Below are 21,314 nucleotides of genomic sequence, written 5' to 3' on the forward strand. Positions count from 1 at the left end.
TCGACATGCCAACTCAAGTGGTGTGAGAATTCACGACTTTCTACTCCTCAATCACATATAAGGTCATATAAATTTCCAACGGAGAAAATACTCCCTCAGGCCAGGGTAGTCTTTTTCAGGAGATTTTCAGGATACCAATGATGACAGGATATGTTGTTCAAACATACGGCCCATCCTGAGAATATCAGGACTTGCGCGCATGTGTGAAGGCAGCTATTGTTACTTCATGTTGTAGCAGGCTCATGGGTGTGGGGTTTCCAAGCCAAGTTGAAAAAGAAACCACACAACACCGAGCAGTTCAAAGTCAATGGTCATTCATTAAGGGGTATTTACATCGAGAGGGGGAAGGTCGACTACCTCCTCAGTGACCACAAACCGTAATCAGTCACTTTGTCCAGTATCCAGGGGGCAACGCAAGAAGGGTTCTCATCCAAAGCAGGTCGGTATGCGGTTGGGGATAATCAGACAGTCGAGGTCACGACATGTAATCAATGCAATTCAGTCACTCTCTCGGAATTACTCCCGGAAAGAGCGATCCAAGATTTGAAGATCTGAGACGAAAAAAGATCCAAACTTCGCATCACTCATGAGAACGGTTGGAAAAAGGTTAGACTAAAGAGATTCTTGAATTGACTCTTATAGAATGATTGCACCCATAATAGATTGATTTTTAAGTATTTCAAGCGGCTTAGGCTAAAAAAATGTTTTGTTTGGTTCCGGATTCCGACCGACCCCGTCAATTTATGTGCGACCCAAATTATTTTATGAGCTTTTTTTTATGCAAACTATAATTACGTTTTGGTACAGCACCTCTTCATTCTGTACCGGGATGAGCGAATTTTCTCGTTTTTAAATGAAAACAACCTACCCATCATTCGCTGCCGCTGGAAAAAATAAAATAAAAAAATAAAAGGCCTTTTTAGGCCTTACAGGAAATTCTGGCAGAAGGATGCCCACAGGTAAACTGAATACATTGAGGTTTGAACACATTAGAATAACTGAAAGATTGATGGTTACACGGTTCGGTCTCAGTAGAGGTCAGAAGTCACACGAGAACTCAGTGATATCAGGCCTTGAAAACTAGCCAAAAGCAGGCATGAACAACACTTCAAAGGAAACAAGTTATCGTTAAAGGAAACTACAACACAGACTGCTTATCATTCAACCACGGGCCTCCTTCTTGCAACACGACAATAAACCACTACAAAGATGGACTACAGGCACCTGGCAGTGTTTTGTGGTTCTCCATTAATGGGAAAAGATAGATACGCAAATACTAGCCTCGCCAAGCTCAATGCTGCTCGATAATATCTTCCTGTGTTTCAGTCCTGGCTACTTAACTCTCTTCACAACAGTAATACATCTATAAAAGAAACGATAAAACACTAATGGTTTACAGGAAATACTGCTGTCATCTTTACGATCACTGGTCCAATGTCGTCGGACCAGAAAGAGATTTGAATAAAGAATCTAGTATTTCACAGAACATTCAGACAAAATATCAAAGGAATCCATGTTTTCATCGCTGTCATGCATTTATGACAACATTTACCTCCAAAACATACACTTACGTAAGCAAATCTCACCCTTCTCGCCTTGGCCTACCCGCATGTGAAAACAAAATACTTTTCTCACGTCTGACAAGATTGACAGCTCTACTGTGTTCATGATGTGCCATGTTTGGCAAAGTTCTGAATTTCTTATGAAATCAATTCACTTTATTTAAGTTATCCTCTCCTTGTTTATTTGCAACGCAATGAACACGCAGTTGCTCCGACGTAGTCGTGAACCTTTATGACTCTGGTTTACGTGTGGCTATGCATGTCCGTGGTGAAAAGAGAACAAATAGTTGGTCTTTGTCTGTGCATGCCGTTACTTGACAAATGGTCTACAACTAGAAGTTTTGATCTTGATATGGTATGGATTCTAGCAACTTAACAGCTGACTACGACTCAAACATTGTGCAACAAAAACAGAAGATAGGCTGTTAGTTGGTCGTCGTTGTCCATTCTGTCCAAGTCTATGATGACCGAAAACAAAACACCTTTTTTTATGGATACTAGCAAGTAAAGACTTCTAATGGTTACGGCTATGAAGGCAAAAGTTACATGTTTTGCCATTGATTTTTTACAAACAAAGTGTGTTGCCGGAAATGATGTGGTTAGCGGACCAATCACGGCACTTGCGGCTTTGTGGCCTCGACGCAAATTTACAATTTTTGGGGAGGCGCACGTCCGGCCCTTGTGGGGGACGCTAGGAGGGTCCGCAAGGACGTAAGGGGTCCGTAACCCCCTTGAGTTGCGTCATCCTGGAACCATAAAGAGCCCTTAAGTGAACAAACATTAATGCAAATATTAATTGCAGACTGCCTGCTTCGCCATCTGACCGAAGCCCACCGCGCCAATATACCTTCCCACGCGCCTTGGCCGTTGTTTGGTCAAACACTGCAGAATTGTATTCAAGATTTGCTTAGCATCTTCTGACTCTCTCACACTTCTCCAAATTGTTAGAAAATGTTGCTCAATGCAGATAATACTCTAGTGTACAGGGCAGAGCCCATTAGAACTTAAAAAAAAATCAGCTTATAAAAGATACCAGAAAAGAGTCAACTGAGGTGGTTCGGGCATCTGGTAAGGATGCCCACTGGGCGCCTTCCTTAGGAGGTGTTTCAGGCACGTCCAGTGGGGAGGAGGCCTCGGGGAAGACCCAGGACTAGGTGGAGAGATTATATCTCAACACTGGCCTGGGAACGCCTCGGGATCCCCCCGTCAGAGCTGGTCAATGTGGCCCGGGAAAGGGAAGTCTGGGGCCCCCTGCTTGAGCTGCTCCCCCCGCGACCCGACCCCGGATAAGCGGATGACGATGAGGAGGATGAGGAAAAGATACCACAGCTGTCATTGTGCTTCAGTGGGGAAAAAGATGCTCTTCACTCACTCACTAGAAATTACTAATAACTACTAGAGTTATTGTACTGCTTGAAAGCGTTGCCATCCCAACATGCTGGGCATTTCGACACATTATAAAGTCCTGAAATCCGAAACCATCCGGATGTGTTGCCCTGTCCACACTGATGAAAACAATCTTTTCCCCCGTTTTCCTTGGCAGCGTTTCAGCATTTTTCCGTAATGATGGAAAACGCATATAGCTGTATAACCGCTGTAGCATATATTTGAAGCCTATATGGGGCACTGTCTCTCCACCAAAACAAGAAGAGGACGAGGCGGAGGACGCAAATCAAGCCTCCGTGCTCTATACAAACATACAGTCCAGTGCCCTGTACTACGAACCTCGATTTGTGAGTCACCAAGGTATATTGCGCTCAAAGCCTGGGTTAACTGGGACCACTGATTGGCCAGAGAGTGACGCCACCGGACGAGACATGATGAGCCTGACCCTAACCCGACACCTGGCATCTTTAAATACTAGCATCAGCTTTCAGTCAACAATAGTGAATGCTTATTGAACACGGCAGGATCAGCGAGCAAGAACACGCCGTGGACCGTGACAGTGAGGAGACTTTCCTGTGTGTAGCCCTGTCTGTGTCGCGTGGATAAGTCACTTAGGGCTGCTCGATTATGGGGAAAATCATAATCACGATTATTTTGGTCAATATGGAAATCACGATTATTCAAACGGTCCAGCTGTTATCTACATCGTGTCCAAGTCGATGATGGTAATTTTACTGATTGTTTGACGCTAAAATCGTGATAAAATTTTGATCAATAGCCCAGCCCTAACGTCACTGCAGTTTCGCGCATGCGTGCTATGACGACCCGCCCACGTTGAGGAGGAACTTTATTCTAGATGGAAACACACCTGGAACCAAACCGAGTCGTGCCACGTTAAGTCGTGGCGAGTTGAGCTGGTACTGTCGGTGGAAAAGAGGCATATCCTTACTTCAGGACTGGGTAGTCTAACACTGGTTCATTTTAAAAGCTCCCATGACACGCCACCAGGTGTGAGTGTGATTAGCCTTACAAGCCGTTATCCGGCACTCATCTAGGTGGTCACGCCCACTTGTGATGTCATAAGGGCCAGATTTTCAAAACGGCTTGTAAGGCTAATCACACTCACACCTGGTGGCGATAGGACCTTTAACCTAACTATCAAGAGTTTGGAGTACGGAGCAGTTCGGTGACATGCTCATGGGCAGTACAAAAAGGTTGCCACGGTGAAATTAGTAAAGACCCGAGTTCAAGTGGAGCTTTGATTCTTCAACAACCTGTGTTGGGTTGCATACGTTTTCCCTTCCTGTACGTGGGTCAGTTTAGGATTCTTTAACTGCTATCTCTGGGCCACTTATTCACTTCAACCTTATCCATTAAATAATTTAGCTTCTACACTCTCACTGCTCCCTTTTAAAAAGGAAGTGTTCATCCACAGAGCAGAAGCTGAAGCAACGGCCCATCTGATATCATTATTATAAATCAAGGTTCTCAAAGCACTTTACAATTGAAACGGTGTCTGATGGGGGACACCACTGTCCATCCACTGACCAGTGGGTATCCCCCACCTGGGCGATGCATGCTCATCACTCACTGGCTGTCACAGTGGAGAGGTGAGGAGTCAAACTGTCAAACTAGAGACCGCGGGAGGATAGGGTGCTAACGGGAGCACGTCACCGGGGTGAGCACCCTTGCTCTTCCGATGAGGGACATAGCAGGATCGTTTGTGACCACAGGGAGTCAGGACCTTGGCGTTATGTCTCATCCAAAACGTGGGTCCTAAATATATCCAATTTAAAATATATATTAATATGCTCCGTATTTACGTATTGCCATTTTACACTGTCCTGTGCTTTCTGCTGTGATGCCCGAACATTCCATATCATCTCATGACTAATACACTATTGGTTTGACCTTGTAGCTGAATCAGATGTTTACTGCTGTGCTCGATCATGTTCATAATATCAAGTTAGTAATACATTATCTCTTAAAACACAGTACATATGTACCTAACACAGTACATCTGACACGGTATGTCCCTTTTCCTAGAGGAGCGTCATCCTTATTGAGCTCCTGGCCCACTGTGGCCCTCACGCCCTCTCCCATGGTGAAGGAGGTTTCCCTGTCCGGCCTTCAGCCTCCCCCCGTTTCCACCTGCAAGAACCACCTCCAAGCCACAGGTACACACACACACACACACACCCCCGCCCACACACACACGCACCCACCCACACACACTTAACACAAAATCCTTTGAAAGAGCTCAATGGTAATTAATTCCCAACAGCAAAGGTAACTTCTGCAGTTCTTCAGTGTAGCCTGCTAATAAGTTCCAGGAAAAGGAAGAACGTGACAAATTAAACAAAGAGAAACGATTGGAGGACGTCCAAGAAGAACGCCAAACGTTTGCGGGACATTTACTTCAATAAATGAGGCTTTCGCCGTTGTCCAGAAATACAGTTTGTTTTTAATCCCCGTCGCACGGACGTGAGGATTCTGTCGAGCAGTCAAAGGACGCCGTGGTTAGGTCCACCTTTTCGTCACCCTTTCAGACCGCTTGGTAACCAACGGAGGGGTACCGAAAATAGGAGTGGCTCAGCGCGCTTATTTGGGGACCATGCCCGACTTTTGGCAGGGGTAACGCCAATATATGCGGACCGAGCCACCACCGAACCGAACCGCTGGGTGGAAACGAGAGATTCTGAAAACTTTATTAAAAATGGAACTTAACATTCACTTATCCAGCCCTGCTAGATGTTCACGATACCTGAGGATCTATCTGGGGTTCTCTACAAAAAAGTGACCTTTTGATTTTGATGGATTACAGTAAACAAGTTCATATTAGTGCTGAAAGATTGGGGAAATAATCATATTGCGATTATTTTGCTCAGTATTGTGATTGCGATTTAGTATAACATTTTTCCAAAGTTTTTTAAAGTTCCATATGTTCTGTATTATTCACTAAACACAAGCAATAAATTATTCTATGTTATGACCAAGACCAATACAACATTGGAAGCAGTCAACATATAAACTGCTCTTTCTTTTAGGCCAGGCCTATATGTCGAGATGAATTGATGCATGAATTGATTTAACATCTTTAATTAACTATTGAATTGTAAAAGAAAAATAAATACGAATCTTGCTGATCTCCAGTTATTAACAAATCCACCAAAGAAATAACATTAAAAAATTGTCTTTGCAGTTTGCATATTGCATTCTACAAAATATATGAGGCTCTTTTACAAGATGATGATGATGAAACACAAAAAAAGTTCACGCCAGTTCGATATTCCATGCAATTATTGGTGCAAGGTAGGGATGCAAATTATCGAGTAATTCATTAATCGATAGTTGTTTCATCTTATCGATCGATGATCGATTAATTGATAAGCGGCAATTCTTCTGAGAAGCTGAATTTCCTTCTGAATGTGACACATTTAGGTGGTAATTCAACAAAGTCGTTTAGTTGTTGTACTTTAAAATACATTTACATTTAGGGCATTTAGCAGACGCTTTTATCCAAAGCGACTTACAATAAGTACATTTGTCAAGATACTTCCACATATTGTGCAATTGGCGTCTTTGTCGTCATTAACCAACTTAAAGTGGCTCCATACTGCACTCCGTTTTGCCCTCTTCATCGCTGTGTTCGTAATCGTTCCCTATACACTCGTTCCCTATTCCCTATATAGTGTACATGATATAGTGCACTATAAAGGGAATAGGGAACGAGAATTCAGACACTACGCTGAACATTTCTAAACGTCATTTGCGTCAGTAAATGCGCCGGGTATTTGTGTGACATCATGTAAACAAACCGGGACATCAAGTAAACAAACCGGGCACTCACGACGAAAGCTGGAGGTTGTATTGATGTTGAATGTTACATTTCCTTGTTTAATTAATTTTGAATGTTTAATATTCTATGTTAAATCCCAAATAAATTGTTGACATTTCTAAACGAAAGCCGGAGACTCCATCATTAAATGTATTCGTTTTCGCGGTTATTCGGCTTCTTCTTCTCCCCTGGAAAAATACAACCGCATTGCATTGTGGTATACGGGAGTAACATGTAGGGAACATCGTATGTACCCTATTTTAAGTCCACTATATAGTGGACCACTGTGAATTCGAACACCCTAGAAAATGGCGTGCACCCTATTTAGTGCACTACATCCATGATAGGGAACGATTTCGAACACAGCTAGTAGTGTCCCGCTTTTCGTTTGTCTTGTTCTGCTTCGCTTGTGATCCCGCTTGTGTTCCCGCGTGTGCGTCAAGTACGTCTGGCGTCAAGCGCGCCCTCACGTGGACGGTTGGGGAATTACGGGTTAAAAATGCGATTAATTGCAAGTAATTTATTTTAATCGAGTAATCTCTTATCGACAATTAATCGATAATCGATTAATTGTTTGCATCCCTAGTGCAAGGTATTCCGATACTGGAACCATATCACAATACCCGGCCCTTTCGAAAGTACCCCATTTTATTAGTACCGGTAAATTAAGAAGAATGAGCGTGTTAAGCCTTATTACCTATTATTTACATAATCTAATTAAATGTTATAAAAAACATTCATGATCAAAAAACAAGAAAGCACATAAACTAAAATGGTATTGCACTTCACGGTGATGAAGCTAGTAGTGCTCTAAATAGTAGTAGTAGTGACTGAACACAAACTACTCAATACACCATTGCGGAGGCCTGCGCTCCTGATTTAGTTTGCCATGGTATAGAGATTTAGGCACGTATCCTATCGCGGTCAAAATCTTTATACTGTGACAACTGAATACATGCAATAAAATAATATATCCTTATATCCTTACTGGCAGGGGACGGAACTAAAAGAGCCCAGAGTATCAGCCATGAAGTGAGAGCAAGCTTGGTTCAACTGACTATCAGGTCCCGTCCAAACGGAACCGATTTTTTTGTGAAAACGCATAAGTCTTGTGCGTTTGGGCCGGCGGTCCAGAATGATCCAGCGTTTTTGGGTGCCCGAAAACACAAAAACTACTACACAATAGTTAGCTTCAAAACACTAACTGGGTGGTGGGAACTGAATGCAAAATTTACACATTAAGTTTCCTTCCCCAGATGACCGCTATAGGAGAATAAGGCCAATGGACTCGATAGTCGAGTAGATCAATAGTAGGGCAACTATCTAATACTGCCAATGCTTTATATTTGGAATACAATGGGGCTGTATCTGAAACCAAAGTCAAAAAGCGATACATATTACATGCTTAATGATATATGCCTATTGCCTACTCTTTAGCATAATATAATTTAAGTGTGATGCATTCAATAATTGATAAATATCATATCTGTTACATAACAGTACTGTATACAATACTTCCAATCTAACATGACTGAAATGAAATACTTCTTACAGTAGTGTAATGCAGTCCTACACCAACATTACAGTATGTTGAAGCGATATATAATGTCCTTAACCATCCATTATTAAATGTCAATACTTTGACAAGAGGTGTTCAGGCGGCAGCAAATTGTAAACGTCTTCCAGGTATTCGTATGAAAGAAATGAATAGAATTGAATAAACAGCTTCCACAATGGGGCCTGAGAATAGAAATGTAAAGTTTAAAGCTCATTTACAAAAAAAAAAAAAAGGTATGGCCTTATGGTATTAACCAAGGTATGGCCTTGATTAAAACTTCTGAAACTTCTGAGAAAACAATGGGCTTGTGAACCGGAGGGAAACGCTTGTCACAAACATATACAACACCAATTGGACTTGGATGCCAAACTGATTCTCTGCAGAATCATTCACGCTCTTTCAATATTAATCTCCATTTAGTCAAAGCGGTTGGTTTTAAGTGTTGTAACAGCTAAACTTACCAGCCAATTTGAAACAAACGACTTGCTGGAAGAGAGAAACAAATATCGACAACATTAACTTGTTATTATTTCCCTGGTGGCATTCATACGATTTCTTGAATTAAGCTAAACCAAGCTAGCTGTTGCTACAGACCACTCTGTCCTTAATATGAACCTACCAGGCTGGTGAAGTGGAAAACAGGAAAAAAAAAGAAAAGACAGATAAGGGGGGGGGGGGGGGGGGGGGGGGGGGTGATGGGAAAGTTGTTCCTTTCACATCATTAACCACAGTTTCACTCCTATATTGAACAACCTGAGCCTCATGTTGACAGAGCCTTTACACCTTATAACGCACCTCATAACACACAGATGATGAGACCAACTAAGGAGTTTTTTCCACACTTAATTTAAAACAGTACAGGGAACTCTGCTTGGCAGACTGTTGTTAGAAAGCCATGCGAGACAAATTAATATATTCGGAAGAGGACTTATACAGACTAGTAGACATTGCATACGTTTATTCACCGACATTGTTGTTGTTAGGTTCACCTGGATGCTGCCCGTGTATGCCACTTGAGTAAAAATGTTTATGATTTGAAATAAATTTTACAGAACACGAATACAAAGTATCCGAGTTGCCATCAAGTGATCTTAAGTCTGCAGACGGGAGCCAGGTGCTGCTTACAAAGAAAAGTTGCATGCATCTTGAGAAGCGTGCAGGCAGACTGCAGACATGGAAGTGGATGTTTCGCACTCTTGTTCCAACACTCGTGCCACATTTGATTGCCCATCGTTTAAAATACAGTTGCAATGTTGTCCTGCACCTCGCTCATAATTACGGTCTCCCAACGCAAACACATTTATCAAAGAGGAACATACTTGTTGGCTGGGTATGTAGCCTACATTCCCCTTGCTTACTGTGTCACGGCTTGCTGCAGTCTGCCGAAGGGCGACATCCACCCTAAAATATGCACCAACTTTGTGTTCCCCCTCCCGATTTGAGCAGACCAAAGACCCCCTCTTGGCAGTAAGCAAGCCCCTGAACTTTGCACGCCAGAAGAATGGGGTTATGCTAATGGTGGACCGTGTTTTTTCTCTCCCCCCCTCAAGAACCTTCCAGACGACTGGAAGGAGCTGCTGTGTCGCCCCCAGAAGAACAGAATCATTATTTATGACAGACAGGCGGCGAGACGACCATGGGAGCCGTTTCTCTGGTACCGTGGAGCCTCGTGGATCACGACCAGTAACAAAGCCGCTTATAATGCACTTTTCCTCCGAAAAGAATCCCGGTGCACAACTGAAGGGCCCGGCGCCGCCATACACCCACCACTCGGGCACATAACCCAGCACGTATATCATGCTCCTACCAGCCAGCGGAAAACACACGCAAAATGAAGAGGAACAATGCCTAACACGGCCATAAATCACCAATAGAGAAATATAGCGGGCACGTACAAATACCGTGGTAAGTTAAAGCAACTAACCTGTTTGGGTACAGTACAGCCCGCTGGATATTGGGTCGAATCCGAGTTAAATCCACTATCAGTAAAACAAAGAGGCGAAAATGTACGGCCAGTCCCGAAAGAGGCCGAAACAGCACTCATGGAGCGGTACGGAGCATGCGCGTTGGAGGTGGAGGGGGAGGTGTGTGAATGAGTGCATCAGCCCAACATGACTGTGTTTATGGAGTCTCATTCATTCATCCGTCTGAGAGACTGTTCACACTGCGAGATAAAAATGAGTTTGATGGATGTATTGTTTCTAAAAACCACGATTAAACCAAACAGCCAGAGAGGTTCTAATCAGACCAGAATGTGGCATATCACAGTGTCTGGGATATATCATTAGGCCAAGGCAATTTAGTATATACAGACGAGCTAAATCATTGGAAATAATAGGCCTATAGGAAAAATAAAGTATCGATTTGCTTGAAACGCACGAGTAATTTGTTCTGAGTTAGTTGTTAAGGACTAAAATGATCAACAGTTGAAAAAACTTAAAGGGGAAGGGGTTAATATTACTGGACAGACCCATGCCTCTCCCATCTGGGAAGCCGTCATACCGGCTTCATAGCTTCACACACCATCCAAGAGTCCGAATGTACAGGCTACGTCTTAGTGACGCCGCCGACCGTACTATGCGGGTTCCGGATTGGTTGGTAATGGAGAGAGATACCTCCCACTGTACTGTTTGGATCCCTGATTTGTTAGCAGCGGATGGACGTACCTCCCACTGTACCTTCGGACCCTTGGATGGGAAAAATTACCCCTCGGATGTTGTGGTCGAACGAGTTCTTCCATACCCACCCGACAAGTTGTCCAGAGGCGGACTCCAAAACAAAAACCAACAGTGCTGTGAAAAAGAAAACCCATTTGCAATGATCGCTTTCGAGTTTCCACTGTGTCTTTAGCTACCTGAAGATCGACTGCTTCGCTATTGTTTTTTCCTATGTAAGGAGCGGAATCATGGACTATGAAGGAGATTTTCTGAACGACCCAAACGACAATGTCTCTGGTTGCATTAAGCCTACAAGAGAGCTGATAACAAGGTCGACATTTAAAGTATACAAGAGACGATGGTTCGTTCTGTTGGTGTTGTGTCTTCTCAACAGTTCCAACGCTGCAGTAAGTAAGCCTTTGAAAGATATGGCAATGAATCAGAATAACGAAGGATCTGCCAAGCTTGACAAGAACTGCATGTAGGCCTATATTATATTCTACAATACATGACAATTCTTTATTTATCCACGACTTTAAATCCGGGAGTATTAGAAAAATTAATGTGAAAAGTCAAGTCAATACAATACAATGCCATGCAATACGATACAATAGAATAGGCCTAGAACGGACGATCAACTTGCATAGGCTATGTAGGCTACTGTACTAGACTACAATAAAGAAAGATTTAGATTTAGTAAATTGTTTAAGGGTTTAGACATGTTTTTATTTTTAACTACAAAGTGCAGGTATTACATGGTTATCAAAGCTCAAAGAAAAGGTTATCAAAGAATCCTTGCGCTTGACAGGTTTCTGCTCGCTTGTTCTGACAGGTAAACTCGTTGTAGGGCTACGGCACGTTGGTTAACACTTTAGGTGTAATTAAAGGTGTAGTACTTATTTTGTAAATATATTACAAGTTAATAGTCTGCGGTGTGTGCGTTAACATCGAGTGCGTTTAAACCAAGTATATCAAACTACTACATTTTGTTGCATTTTACATTCAAAGTGATGCAACTATGTAGAATACAATGATATGATGTCCTTTAAATCCATCTCCAAAACTTGGACATGACTTTCACAATATGTCAAAACATTTAATAATCTTCGATGGGTCTTAGCCTATATTGCAATTATAGTACATCAAATATGACTGCTTCATATGCAGAACAAAAGTTAAACTTGAACAAACCACGAAGAAGTGTAAATGTTTAACAAGATTGAGGGTTTACAGTAATAAAGCCTCGCTTGTCTATTTCTGATGGAGCAGAGGTAAAACGTCGTCCGGGTACGGACAGTGGTCGCATTCTGTCTCGGCGTCGAAGCCGAGGGAGAATTATTCCTGTACACAATCAATTCTTTCATATGGCCCCCGAATTTCAGCAAAATCACTGTGTGTGTCACTATCACTACCATTGTGGTTTGGTTGCCCGGTGCTGTATTCAATTGATTGATTGGTTTTGACCAGAGTCTATGAGAGGAGGTATTGGTCATATATCAAGCTGACAATATCTTGCTCAAAGTTATGACACCATCGGTTCATTTATCCTTAACCAAACTTAACATACACATTGTGCAGTTCAACCGCCCATAACCTGATTTTGAATCTATTCAGAGCTCCACTATTCTATTAGTTAGTTTGGGATCAAAATGAGAAAATCTTCTTTAAATATTATCTTAATGTAGAATTGAATCCCTAAACCAGGCCAACTCGAATGTCTAAACCCTACTTCTGAAGATGTGTTGAGATCAATGTATCTTCCAAAGGCATGCTACATTGTAGACGGTTACTTCATGATATCATCGTCTACTCTTTATTTCACACACATTGTTCTTTCACACGCTGCTCCCCGTTCCATGTCGCTGCATCTCAAGTGGTGTGGATATATCTATTTTGGGGTATGAAGCTATTGTAGGGGAGCTCTGGATGCTGTTTTCAAGCCAGAGTCATGTGACACACATTCTTCGTATGTCGCCATCAGTTCGGGTCACGCTAGCCTTTCCAACAATACTCTCAAATGTTTCTCTCGGGATAAAGGCTTTAAAACTGTTGAATATTGCAACCGGCGTGGCACGCCGGTTGCAATATTCAACAGTTTTAAAGCCTTTATCCCGAGAGAAACATTTAGGCACCAACACACACACCCACACTCACACACTGATTAGTAGAACATTTACCGCTCGGTTTGACTCACTGAAACACTCTCCTCTTTTCTCCCAGCTATGGCTGACCTTCGCCCCGGTTGCCGACCAGTCCGCCCAGTACCTGCATGCCACTCTGGACCAGGTCAACTGGCTGTCCCTGGTCTACATGGTGGTGGCCATCCCCCTCAGCTTCGGGACCACCTGGATGATAGACAGCCTGGGCCTGCGCATCACGGTAAAAACAAAGGGCATTTCCGACGCATGTGTAGCTGGACTGAGCCCACCTGGCCTCAACACCAACATCTCCTTAGAGAGCATGTAGTTAGGGCACCTTGCTCAAGGATGGGACATTGGGGATCAAACCCGGAACCCAGGTTTGGCTGGGAGAACACTGAACACTCTACCTGCTACACTTTTCCCCTTTCTTCCACCTGTGGAGGTTAATCTTTAACAACCTGTGGTGTGAGTCATATTAAATCTGTGGCGTGAGTCCTTACAAACCAGTTGTTTTAGGCTTGATCCACCTTGGTGTGAGTTATCCTTACAAGCTTGTTGTGTGATTACAATTACAATTAGGGCATTTAGCAGACACTTTTATCCAAAGCGACTTACATCGGTTAATACACACATTGACTCGCCGACGGCAGAGTCAACCATGCAAGGCGACAGCCAGCTCGTCAGGAGCAGTTAGGGTTAAGTGTCATGCTCAGGGACACATCAGATAGGAAGAGCTGGGGATCGAACTAGCAACCTTTCAGTTACAAGGCAACTGCTCTACCTCCTGAGCTTAGCCGACCCAAGCAGTGTGTGAGTCCCGACAGACCTATGGTGTTGGTCTTTACAAACCTGTTGGTTTTCGTCTCGATGAATCAATAGTATGAGTGCTTGTAACGCCTGTGATGTTACCACTGTGTGTACAGCTGATCCTTGGCTCATGGCTCAACATGCTGGGGGCGCTGTTGAGGTTGTTCGGCACCTTTGAGAGCCTGGGTCTGAGCGACCCGTACCCCCTGGTGATGTCGGGACAGACGCTCTGCGCCGTCGCCCAGCCCCTGGTCATCTTCGCGCCCACCAAGATGGCCGCCCTTTGGTTCTCGGAGAACCAACGCGCCACTGCCAACATGATCGCCTCCATGTGTAAATTATTATGTCTTTTATTCTTTCTTAAGAATGTTGTAATAGCCAATAAATAGCCAATCCTAAATATATCGACCGATACCACAATAGCAAAAAACAATTCCATCCCTTTTAAATAACAGTATTTAGTGTATTAAATGGAAAGGGAATCTCAAGTAAAGTGTACTATCTGGTTTGGCCTACCATGCCACTATATAACAGAATCAACTATGTGTTCACATGCATTTGATTATAGGAGTGATTATGGTTCCAGTTCAACGCAACGCAAGGATCACACAAACGCTTTGACGCAGTCGTGAACCTGTTTCGGTTCTGCGTCAGGTGTGAGGTGGCAGACCAATCACAGCCCATGCTGTAACAACAATGTTACAATATTTGGGAGGCGCACGTCAGGGCCTTGCAGTGGACGCAAGGAGGGTCCACAAGGACGTAAGGGGTCCCTAAACCCCCTTGCGTTGCGTCGACGTGGAACCATAATCATCCCTTAAGTCAGCAGAATGTAGCAGCTCAAATTTCCATAACAAGGACTTCTATTTCCTCTCTGTTGTACTAAAATACTTAGATCTTTATTACGGCACAAAAAAAAGGGAAGTGAAATCGGACCGAACGTGAGAGATATTTTGAGACAAAGTCACCATTTCCGCCAATCTTGTCCCCCTGGTTCCCTTTTCAGCCAATCCTGTCGGGCTGCTGTTTGCTAACATTCTCTCACCTTTGATTGTCACTACCAACGACAGAATCCCTCTTCTGGTGAGTTACCCAGTTGACAGTATTGGTACCAAGGTATGTACCAATACACCCGGTACCAATATGTTGTACACTCATGTACAAATTCTAGTGTATAAGAGTGTGGAGAACAATACTTGATGACAATAAAGTTGGAGACATTTAACTTTTAACTAATAAACCGACAACTGGTCCTCTCTTACTTAAGCGCCAACAAACCCTAAAGCAATACACTCCTGATGTTTAAGAATTTACTCTAGCAAGGATTAAAAAAATATTGGACATAGTGACAGGGCATGATGATTAACTATGCAATGATGACCATCGTTCGCCATCGTACAGTCATTATTATTTCTCCCCTAGATGCTGGTGTATGCTATCCCAGCATGCCTGGTCTGTTTCCTGGCAACTGTGGGTTTAAGGAGTAGTGGACCCCCGACGCCGCCCTCTGCCAGCGCAGAGTCTTCCACCTCTGAGCCTTTCATCCAGGGCCTCAAACTGGTAAGCATGCCTCCAAACCATTCCTCCAGGGCCTCAAACTGGTAAACACACCTCAGAACCCTTCAAACAGCGCCTCAAACTGGTAAACACACCTCAGAACCCTTCAAACAGTGCCTCAAACTGGTAAACACCTCAGAACCTGTCAGACAGGACCTCCAACTGGTAAACACACCTCAGAACCCTCCAGAAAGGACCTCCAACTGGTAAACACTACTCAGGACCTCTCATACAGAACCTCAAACAGGTAAGTAGAGAGATAGACGGATAGAGAGACAGACTTGTATCGAGACGGACGGATGGATAGAGAGAGGTATAGAGACAGGCAGAGCCTCAAACTTGTAAAGAGAGAAACAGAGAGGTACAGCAGAAGAGAAATGGAGGGACAAATGAAAAACAAAGACCTAAACATAGGCAGGCAGGCAGGCAGGCGATTATAGGTTATATAGACAACCTATGGACAAAAAGATTGACGGAAGCAAGCGAAAAGAAGGCAGACAGGAATATGGCAGTAAGTCTACTTAAAGTCTTTATTGTAGTTCTTTAACTGACCCTACGACCAGGGAACTGACCCTACATGTCCTTGAGGTTGCTGTGGTTCTCTGATCTCTGTCTGCTCTGTTTCCTCCCAGCTATTGAGAAACCGGCCCTACCTAGTACTGTTGGTGTGCTTCGGCTGTGGTATCGCCGTCTTTACCTGCTTCTCCTCCCTGCTGGAACAGATCCTGTGCGTGCGTGGCTACAGCAACGTAAGAACGCTTCAAAGCCCATTATGATGTGTCGTCAGGAATGTGGAAAAGACCTTTTAAAAGGCGAGAACGGATTAAGACTTTGTTATTATTACTATTATTATTATTATTATTATTTATTATTATATATTATTATTATTTCGTTATTATTATTATTTATTATTATATATTATTATTATTTCGTTATTATTATTATAATTATTATAATTATTATATATTATTATTATTTCGTTATTATTATTAGGGGTCCTACGAAAAACGTAGGAACCCTATTGTAATCGTTAATATTATATTATTATTATTTCTAACCTGACTTTTTGGCTCTTTATGGTTATAAAAATGGGCAGGCTTGTAGAACTCGGGCAATTTGTAAGGGAATCAAAAGATGGGACAGAATAACACACAGGCGGCGCTATAACAAGGCCTGGAAGTCCAGCATTTCATCAGTCTGCCGTTGCCACTAGGAAGGCTCAATATGCATGGAACTTGTTATACATGCACCATTTGTGATGAACCACTTTCAAACCTCAACCCATACGGCCAGACCATTTGGACTTAATGCATTGGCTACAACTTGACGAAACACCCACGCATAAACTGCTTTGATGCCGAAAGTGGTAAAAGCTGCTACCTCGTCACACATGTAACAAGTGACCGTTGGACTATATGGAGTTAATCGGTTTTTGTTATGACAAGTTTACATAGTTTGGGTTGTCTTATGATGACAACTTGACATTAACCAGGATGTCATTACCAGATGATGTTTGTCATGACACCTTGAAATAAACAGAAAATGCACCTCTTTTTGTATTCATAAAATGTTGACGTAATGATAATTATAATAAGATGTGCAAGGTTACAGACCAATTCTAGCACTTCTAAATATATCGTAGGCTAGATTTCCTTTTTATCTGCCAGTTTTGATGGCAGCATTCATTATTCCAAAGCCCTGCGTCAACGATACTTCCACACTGTTTCAGATATGCAAATCAAGCCAATTGCCAATTGCCAACGTGAAAACGATGAAGTCCCAAAGAGGCTAACTCTTATTTCCAAGTCTGAACTATAAAAACACAATGTGTGGGGCATGAATGGAGATGTTTTAATTCCAGGGAGGCGCGCTCTTATTTTGAAGCCTGACCTGTAGACGCTCGGTGGTGTGTGTGTGTGGCAGTTCTTCGCAGGGCTGTGCGGTTCTCTCTTCATCGTGTTCGGTGTGGTCGGCGCGGGGGTCCTGGGCCTTTTTGTGGACAAGACCAAGATGTTCACGGAGGTCACCAAGGTCAACATGGCCCTCAGCGCGCTGGCCTGCATCGCCTTCGCTGTGGTGAGTCGGTCTCTGTTGTCCCTGCGTGTCAACTGCTGGGCATTGACGTGTCACACAAGTGGGATGCAAACAACGTTTTGTGGCGTATTCCAGTGGTCAGCGGATGGATTGGAAGGGTTTAGGTAGTCGATTAGAGGCGGTTAGGTTGAAGTTTATTAAGTTGGAGATGGTTAAGCTCAGGTATATTCAACCGAAGATAGTTACATTTAGGTTTATTAAGTTAGTAGTGGTTAATCTCAGGTCATTGGAGAGAGCAAAGCGCTTTAAGTCTGTCTCTGTCTCTCTCTCCCCGTCTGTCTCTCTCCGTCCTACCTGTCTTTCTCTACCTTTCCGTCTCTCAGGTCTCTCAGATGCGTCAGCAGGAAGTGGCCGTGGCGGCTGCCTGCTCCCTCTTCGGTCTGTTTGGTTTCGCCATCTACCCCGTTGCCATGGAGCTGTGTGTGGAGTGCACCTATCCGGTCGGCGAGGCCACGTCCACGGGCCTCATCTTCGTATCAGGGTACCGTGTACAAACGGCCACTCTACCATGTATAAAAAGCAGCTAAAAGAAAGATTGTAATAGCGATCGGCTCACTCTCCTCATTCTGTTTGCAGACAGGTGCAGTCAGTCGTCCTGATGGTGGCACTGCAGGCGTTGACCAGGCCTCTGGCGGACTCCCCCTTCTCCACCTGCTCTATTGGGGGAGACCCCGCACTCAGCTGGAGGGGTACGGACTGTTCACTAGTTTACTGTTCAGTCATTCAGCAGGCCCTGTTATCCATTCACTAGTTTACTGTTCAGTCATTTAGCAGGCCCTTTTATCCGATTCACTTGCATCGATGGGGATTAGGACGCTGTCTACTGGTCCAGCCCAAAGATTCTGGGCGTTTAAACCCAGAAGCTCTTTCTGGGTTCTTTACTTCCGTACACGCACGCACGCGCACGCACGCACACACAAAAATGTGTTCAAACTTTATCACTAACATTTAATGTGTTTCCAACCATTCATTTACTCCATTTAGATGTTTGAACTCTGTTCCAATCTTTTCACTTCATTTAAGCCATTCCACATTTTACGTCTTAAACTATGTGGCTTTACTAAAACATATTTTCCCTCTCACTTTGCACAACAGCACTGACTGCATTTTCTGCAGGAAAGGCATTTTCTAGTTGCAGTTTGCAAGTCGTCTAGCAATGCCAGGCTATGACAACACCCCACTGTCTTTCTCTCTTGGCAGTGTCTGTTCTGGTGATGGCAGGTGTGTTTGCAGCGCTGAGCTGCCTCTTCATCATCATCTTCAACTCCCCGTACCGCAGGATCCTGGCTGAGGCCAAGGCAGCCCAGAGTGGCCTGCCCAGCTTTAAGGCGGACTGCATCGACACCGTGAGCCAGGCCGTGTGTCAGGGAACACTAGAACCCAGCATTGGGACCAAAGAAAATGAAGAACTAGATCCAGGGAAAGACTGCTAGAACCAGCCAACGTTGTCACCAAGAGCCATAGTGAAACTTTAAGAATCAGAGAACTACGGCCGTGGACTGTCTGAGCCATGAGCAGCACAGGGACAAAGGTTCTAGGACTGGAGAAAATACACGGAACATAGACCAAGAACACAGACCAAGAAGGTTTATTTCTCTCATGCCACTTTGAAACGCCAAAGCCAAATGAATACACTGTATCTGATTTTACTTGAAGTTGTTCAACTGATAGTACATGGTTCTTTTAAATGGGCCTTCGGGGACTGACTTCCTGCAAAGGGTATGAGTATTGGTTTAAATCTTTTCAGTTTTAGGGTTCCGAACCAACCAAATTGCATCAAGGAGGATAATTCGCTAAAATGAGGTCATGTGGCCAGAAGCTTGTTTTTATCAGCCAGGTGCAGTTCCTGTGGTGCGTTGTCTGGACTTCTCCTTCTTCACCTGAGGCACATTTTGCACAATTCATCCTTACCTCGGATTACGACTTTATCCCTGCACCCGTCTTCAACTACTGTCAGAACATGAGATGATGTACAACAGAAATCCAAGAAGTCTTAAATGGTACATAATCTGAACTGTCTCTGAATAATGAAAGTATAGTGAAAGAACGTGTAACTGTTTTCCCATGTACAGAACAGTTTGGTACATCTGGGATGAGGCAATGTGACATGAAGGTCAATGGCAGAGGAAGATTTGTTTGTAATAATCTACTGTTATGTCATCTTCTGGCTCTATGCACAACTACTGTATGATGTGTTGTTTGCTTCTTTCCTATGAAAATGTTATTTCAAGTGTTTTTCTTATTTTCTATGAAACTTTTAACAGATCAAGAATTCAAATTTTCTATTTTTTTTATGCTAATAGCAGAATTCACACGTCTCAAACCACTTAATATTAAAAGATTGAATGGTGAAATCTGCCTGTTTACCAGACAGGAGGGCCTTTGTTTATATCATATATCATTTCTCGGGTGCCTGTCTCATCTTTAAGGTACTTGGTGAGCTTGCTCCACCACCACTGTGCCAGTTCATAAAACAGACGGATAAGGGCAAGAGTAACCAGAGCAACCATCAGAGGGGACTGCATAGTACAGTAAAGACGAAGCCAGATTGGACACAAAGCCTTCTCAATCAGACCCAACAATTATTGGAAGAGTCAGCCCAATGAAATAAGGGAATGCAACGACCATACAACTTTTAAAAACAAACCCAAAATGTTGGTATAAAACCATAGACCAAAGGCTTAAATCCATGAATATAAATGTATATATTTTCTTTCTGTATTCATACTGTATCCTTAATGTGTGTTGCAATAAATATGTGGAGGGAGTAGTGTGAGGTGTCTGCGTCTGTTTGAGGGTGTGTTTATATTTTTAATTTAAATTACTATTTGATCTTTTATCTGTTTTGGTATTTTAGGGTGCTTTTTAAGACCTGGCTTGGGCCAACAGATGGAAATTAGCATTTGCAGCTAACTCTGGCTAATTTATTTATGAGGATTGTCCCTAACTAAATAAATAAAATAATATAATTACAAGAAAAAGTACACTTGGAAGTAAATATTACCATGGATCATGTACCATCAATGTCATGTCATATATATCATCAAAGAGCATATTCCTCCACCAGGTGTGATTAGTTACAGGCCATTTAAAACTCTTCCCTCTTGTGTCATCACTATACTGCAATTAGGACCAAACTGTTTCAACCTCACATTGAAAGTTGTTTAATGTGGCATTGTACTACTACTCTGTAAATTGTTAAATGAAAACTCTTTCTAATCTCGATACTGTACTCCTATGATGGCTGTAGTAGGACAAATACTTGGATAACTTTGTACTCTTAAAGGTTGATTGAGTGTCATGCCCTTATAGGGAAGCAAATAATAGTATCCCATCATACTTTTAAATGTCATACCATGTTATTTTTATTATCTTAATGAATAAAAAAATCTAAATATTGTGAAAGATAACATTTCATCAATGCTACTTTTTTATACAGTTCCATGTCTTATCATACCTTGTAATTCCACATAAGACTATTCCATAGCTTAAACTAATACACTGACAATTTGATTTTGAGTGTCATATTGTAAACGCAATGAGTCAGTGCGTTAACAGTATATACTTTGTTTTTGCATGTAAACACGGTCGTGTCTCGTAAGGAACCAACTCGTGTTACATAGGTCTTGGAATGGTTTTCTGAATGTTTAGAAGCCCCAAAAGTGGATAAAGAGCTTGCCCCCATAGGTTAGCGTTATAGCTATTCCGTAGCGC

At 42.9% G+C, this 21,314-nt stretch overlaps 2 protein-coding genes across 2 annotated transcripts in view; one reads left to right on the forward strand and one right to left on the reverse strand.

Annotated features, from left to right (window-relative positions):
- LOC130390672 (polycomb group RING finger protein 3) overlaps nucleotides 1-10,473 on the reverse strand; it is a 38,680-nt gene extending 28,207 nt beyond the window's left edge. The window contains exon 1 of the mRNA XM_056600754.1: nucleotides 10,269-10,473. The gene's annotated coding sequence lies outside the window, so the exon portion shown is untranslated. The remainder of the gene's footprint in view (nucleotides 1-10,268) is intronic.
- slc49a3 (solute carrier family 49 member 3) lies at nucleotides 10,408-21,048 on the forward strand. The gene is made up of 10 exons (XM_056600752.1): nucleotides 10,408-11,408; nucleotides 13,222-13,380; nucleotides 14,066-14,282; nucleotides 14,956-15,032; nucleotides 15,372-15,509; nucleotides 16,139-16,255; nucleotides 17,430-17,582; nucleotides 17,924-18,081; nucleotides 18,177-18,289; nucleotides 18,801-21,048. Exons 1-10 carry the CDS (start codon nucleotides 11,250-11,252, stop codon nucleotides 19,031-19,033), a joined length of 1,524 nt encoding a protein of 507 aa, XP_056456727.1. The 5' UTR covers nucleotides 10,408-11,249; the 3' UTR covers nucleotides 19,034-21,048.
- The last annotated feature ends 266 nt before the right edge of the window (nucleotides 21,049-21,314 follow it).

This window comes from Gadus chalcogrammus, chromosome 10, assembly GCF_026213295.1.
Source record: "Gadus chalcogrammus isolate NIFS_2021 chromosome 10, NIFS_Gcha_1.0, whole genome shotgun sequence".
NCBI classification, from domain to species: Eukaryota; Metazoa; Chordata; class Actinopteri; order Gadiformes; family Gadidae; genus Gadus; species Gadus chalcogrammus.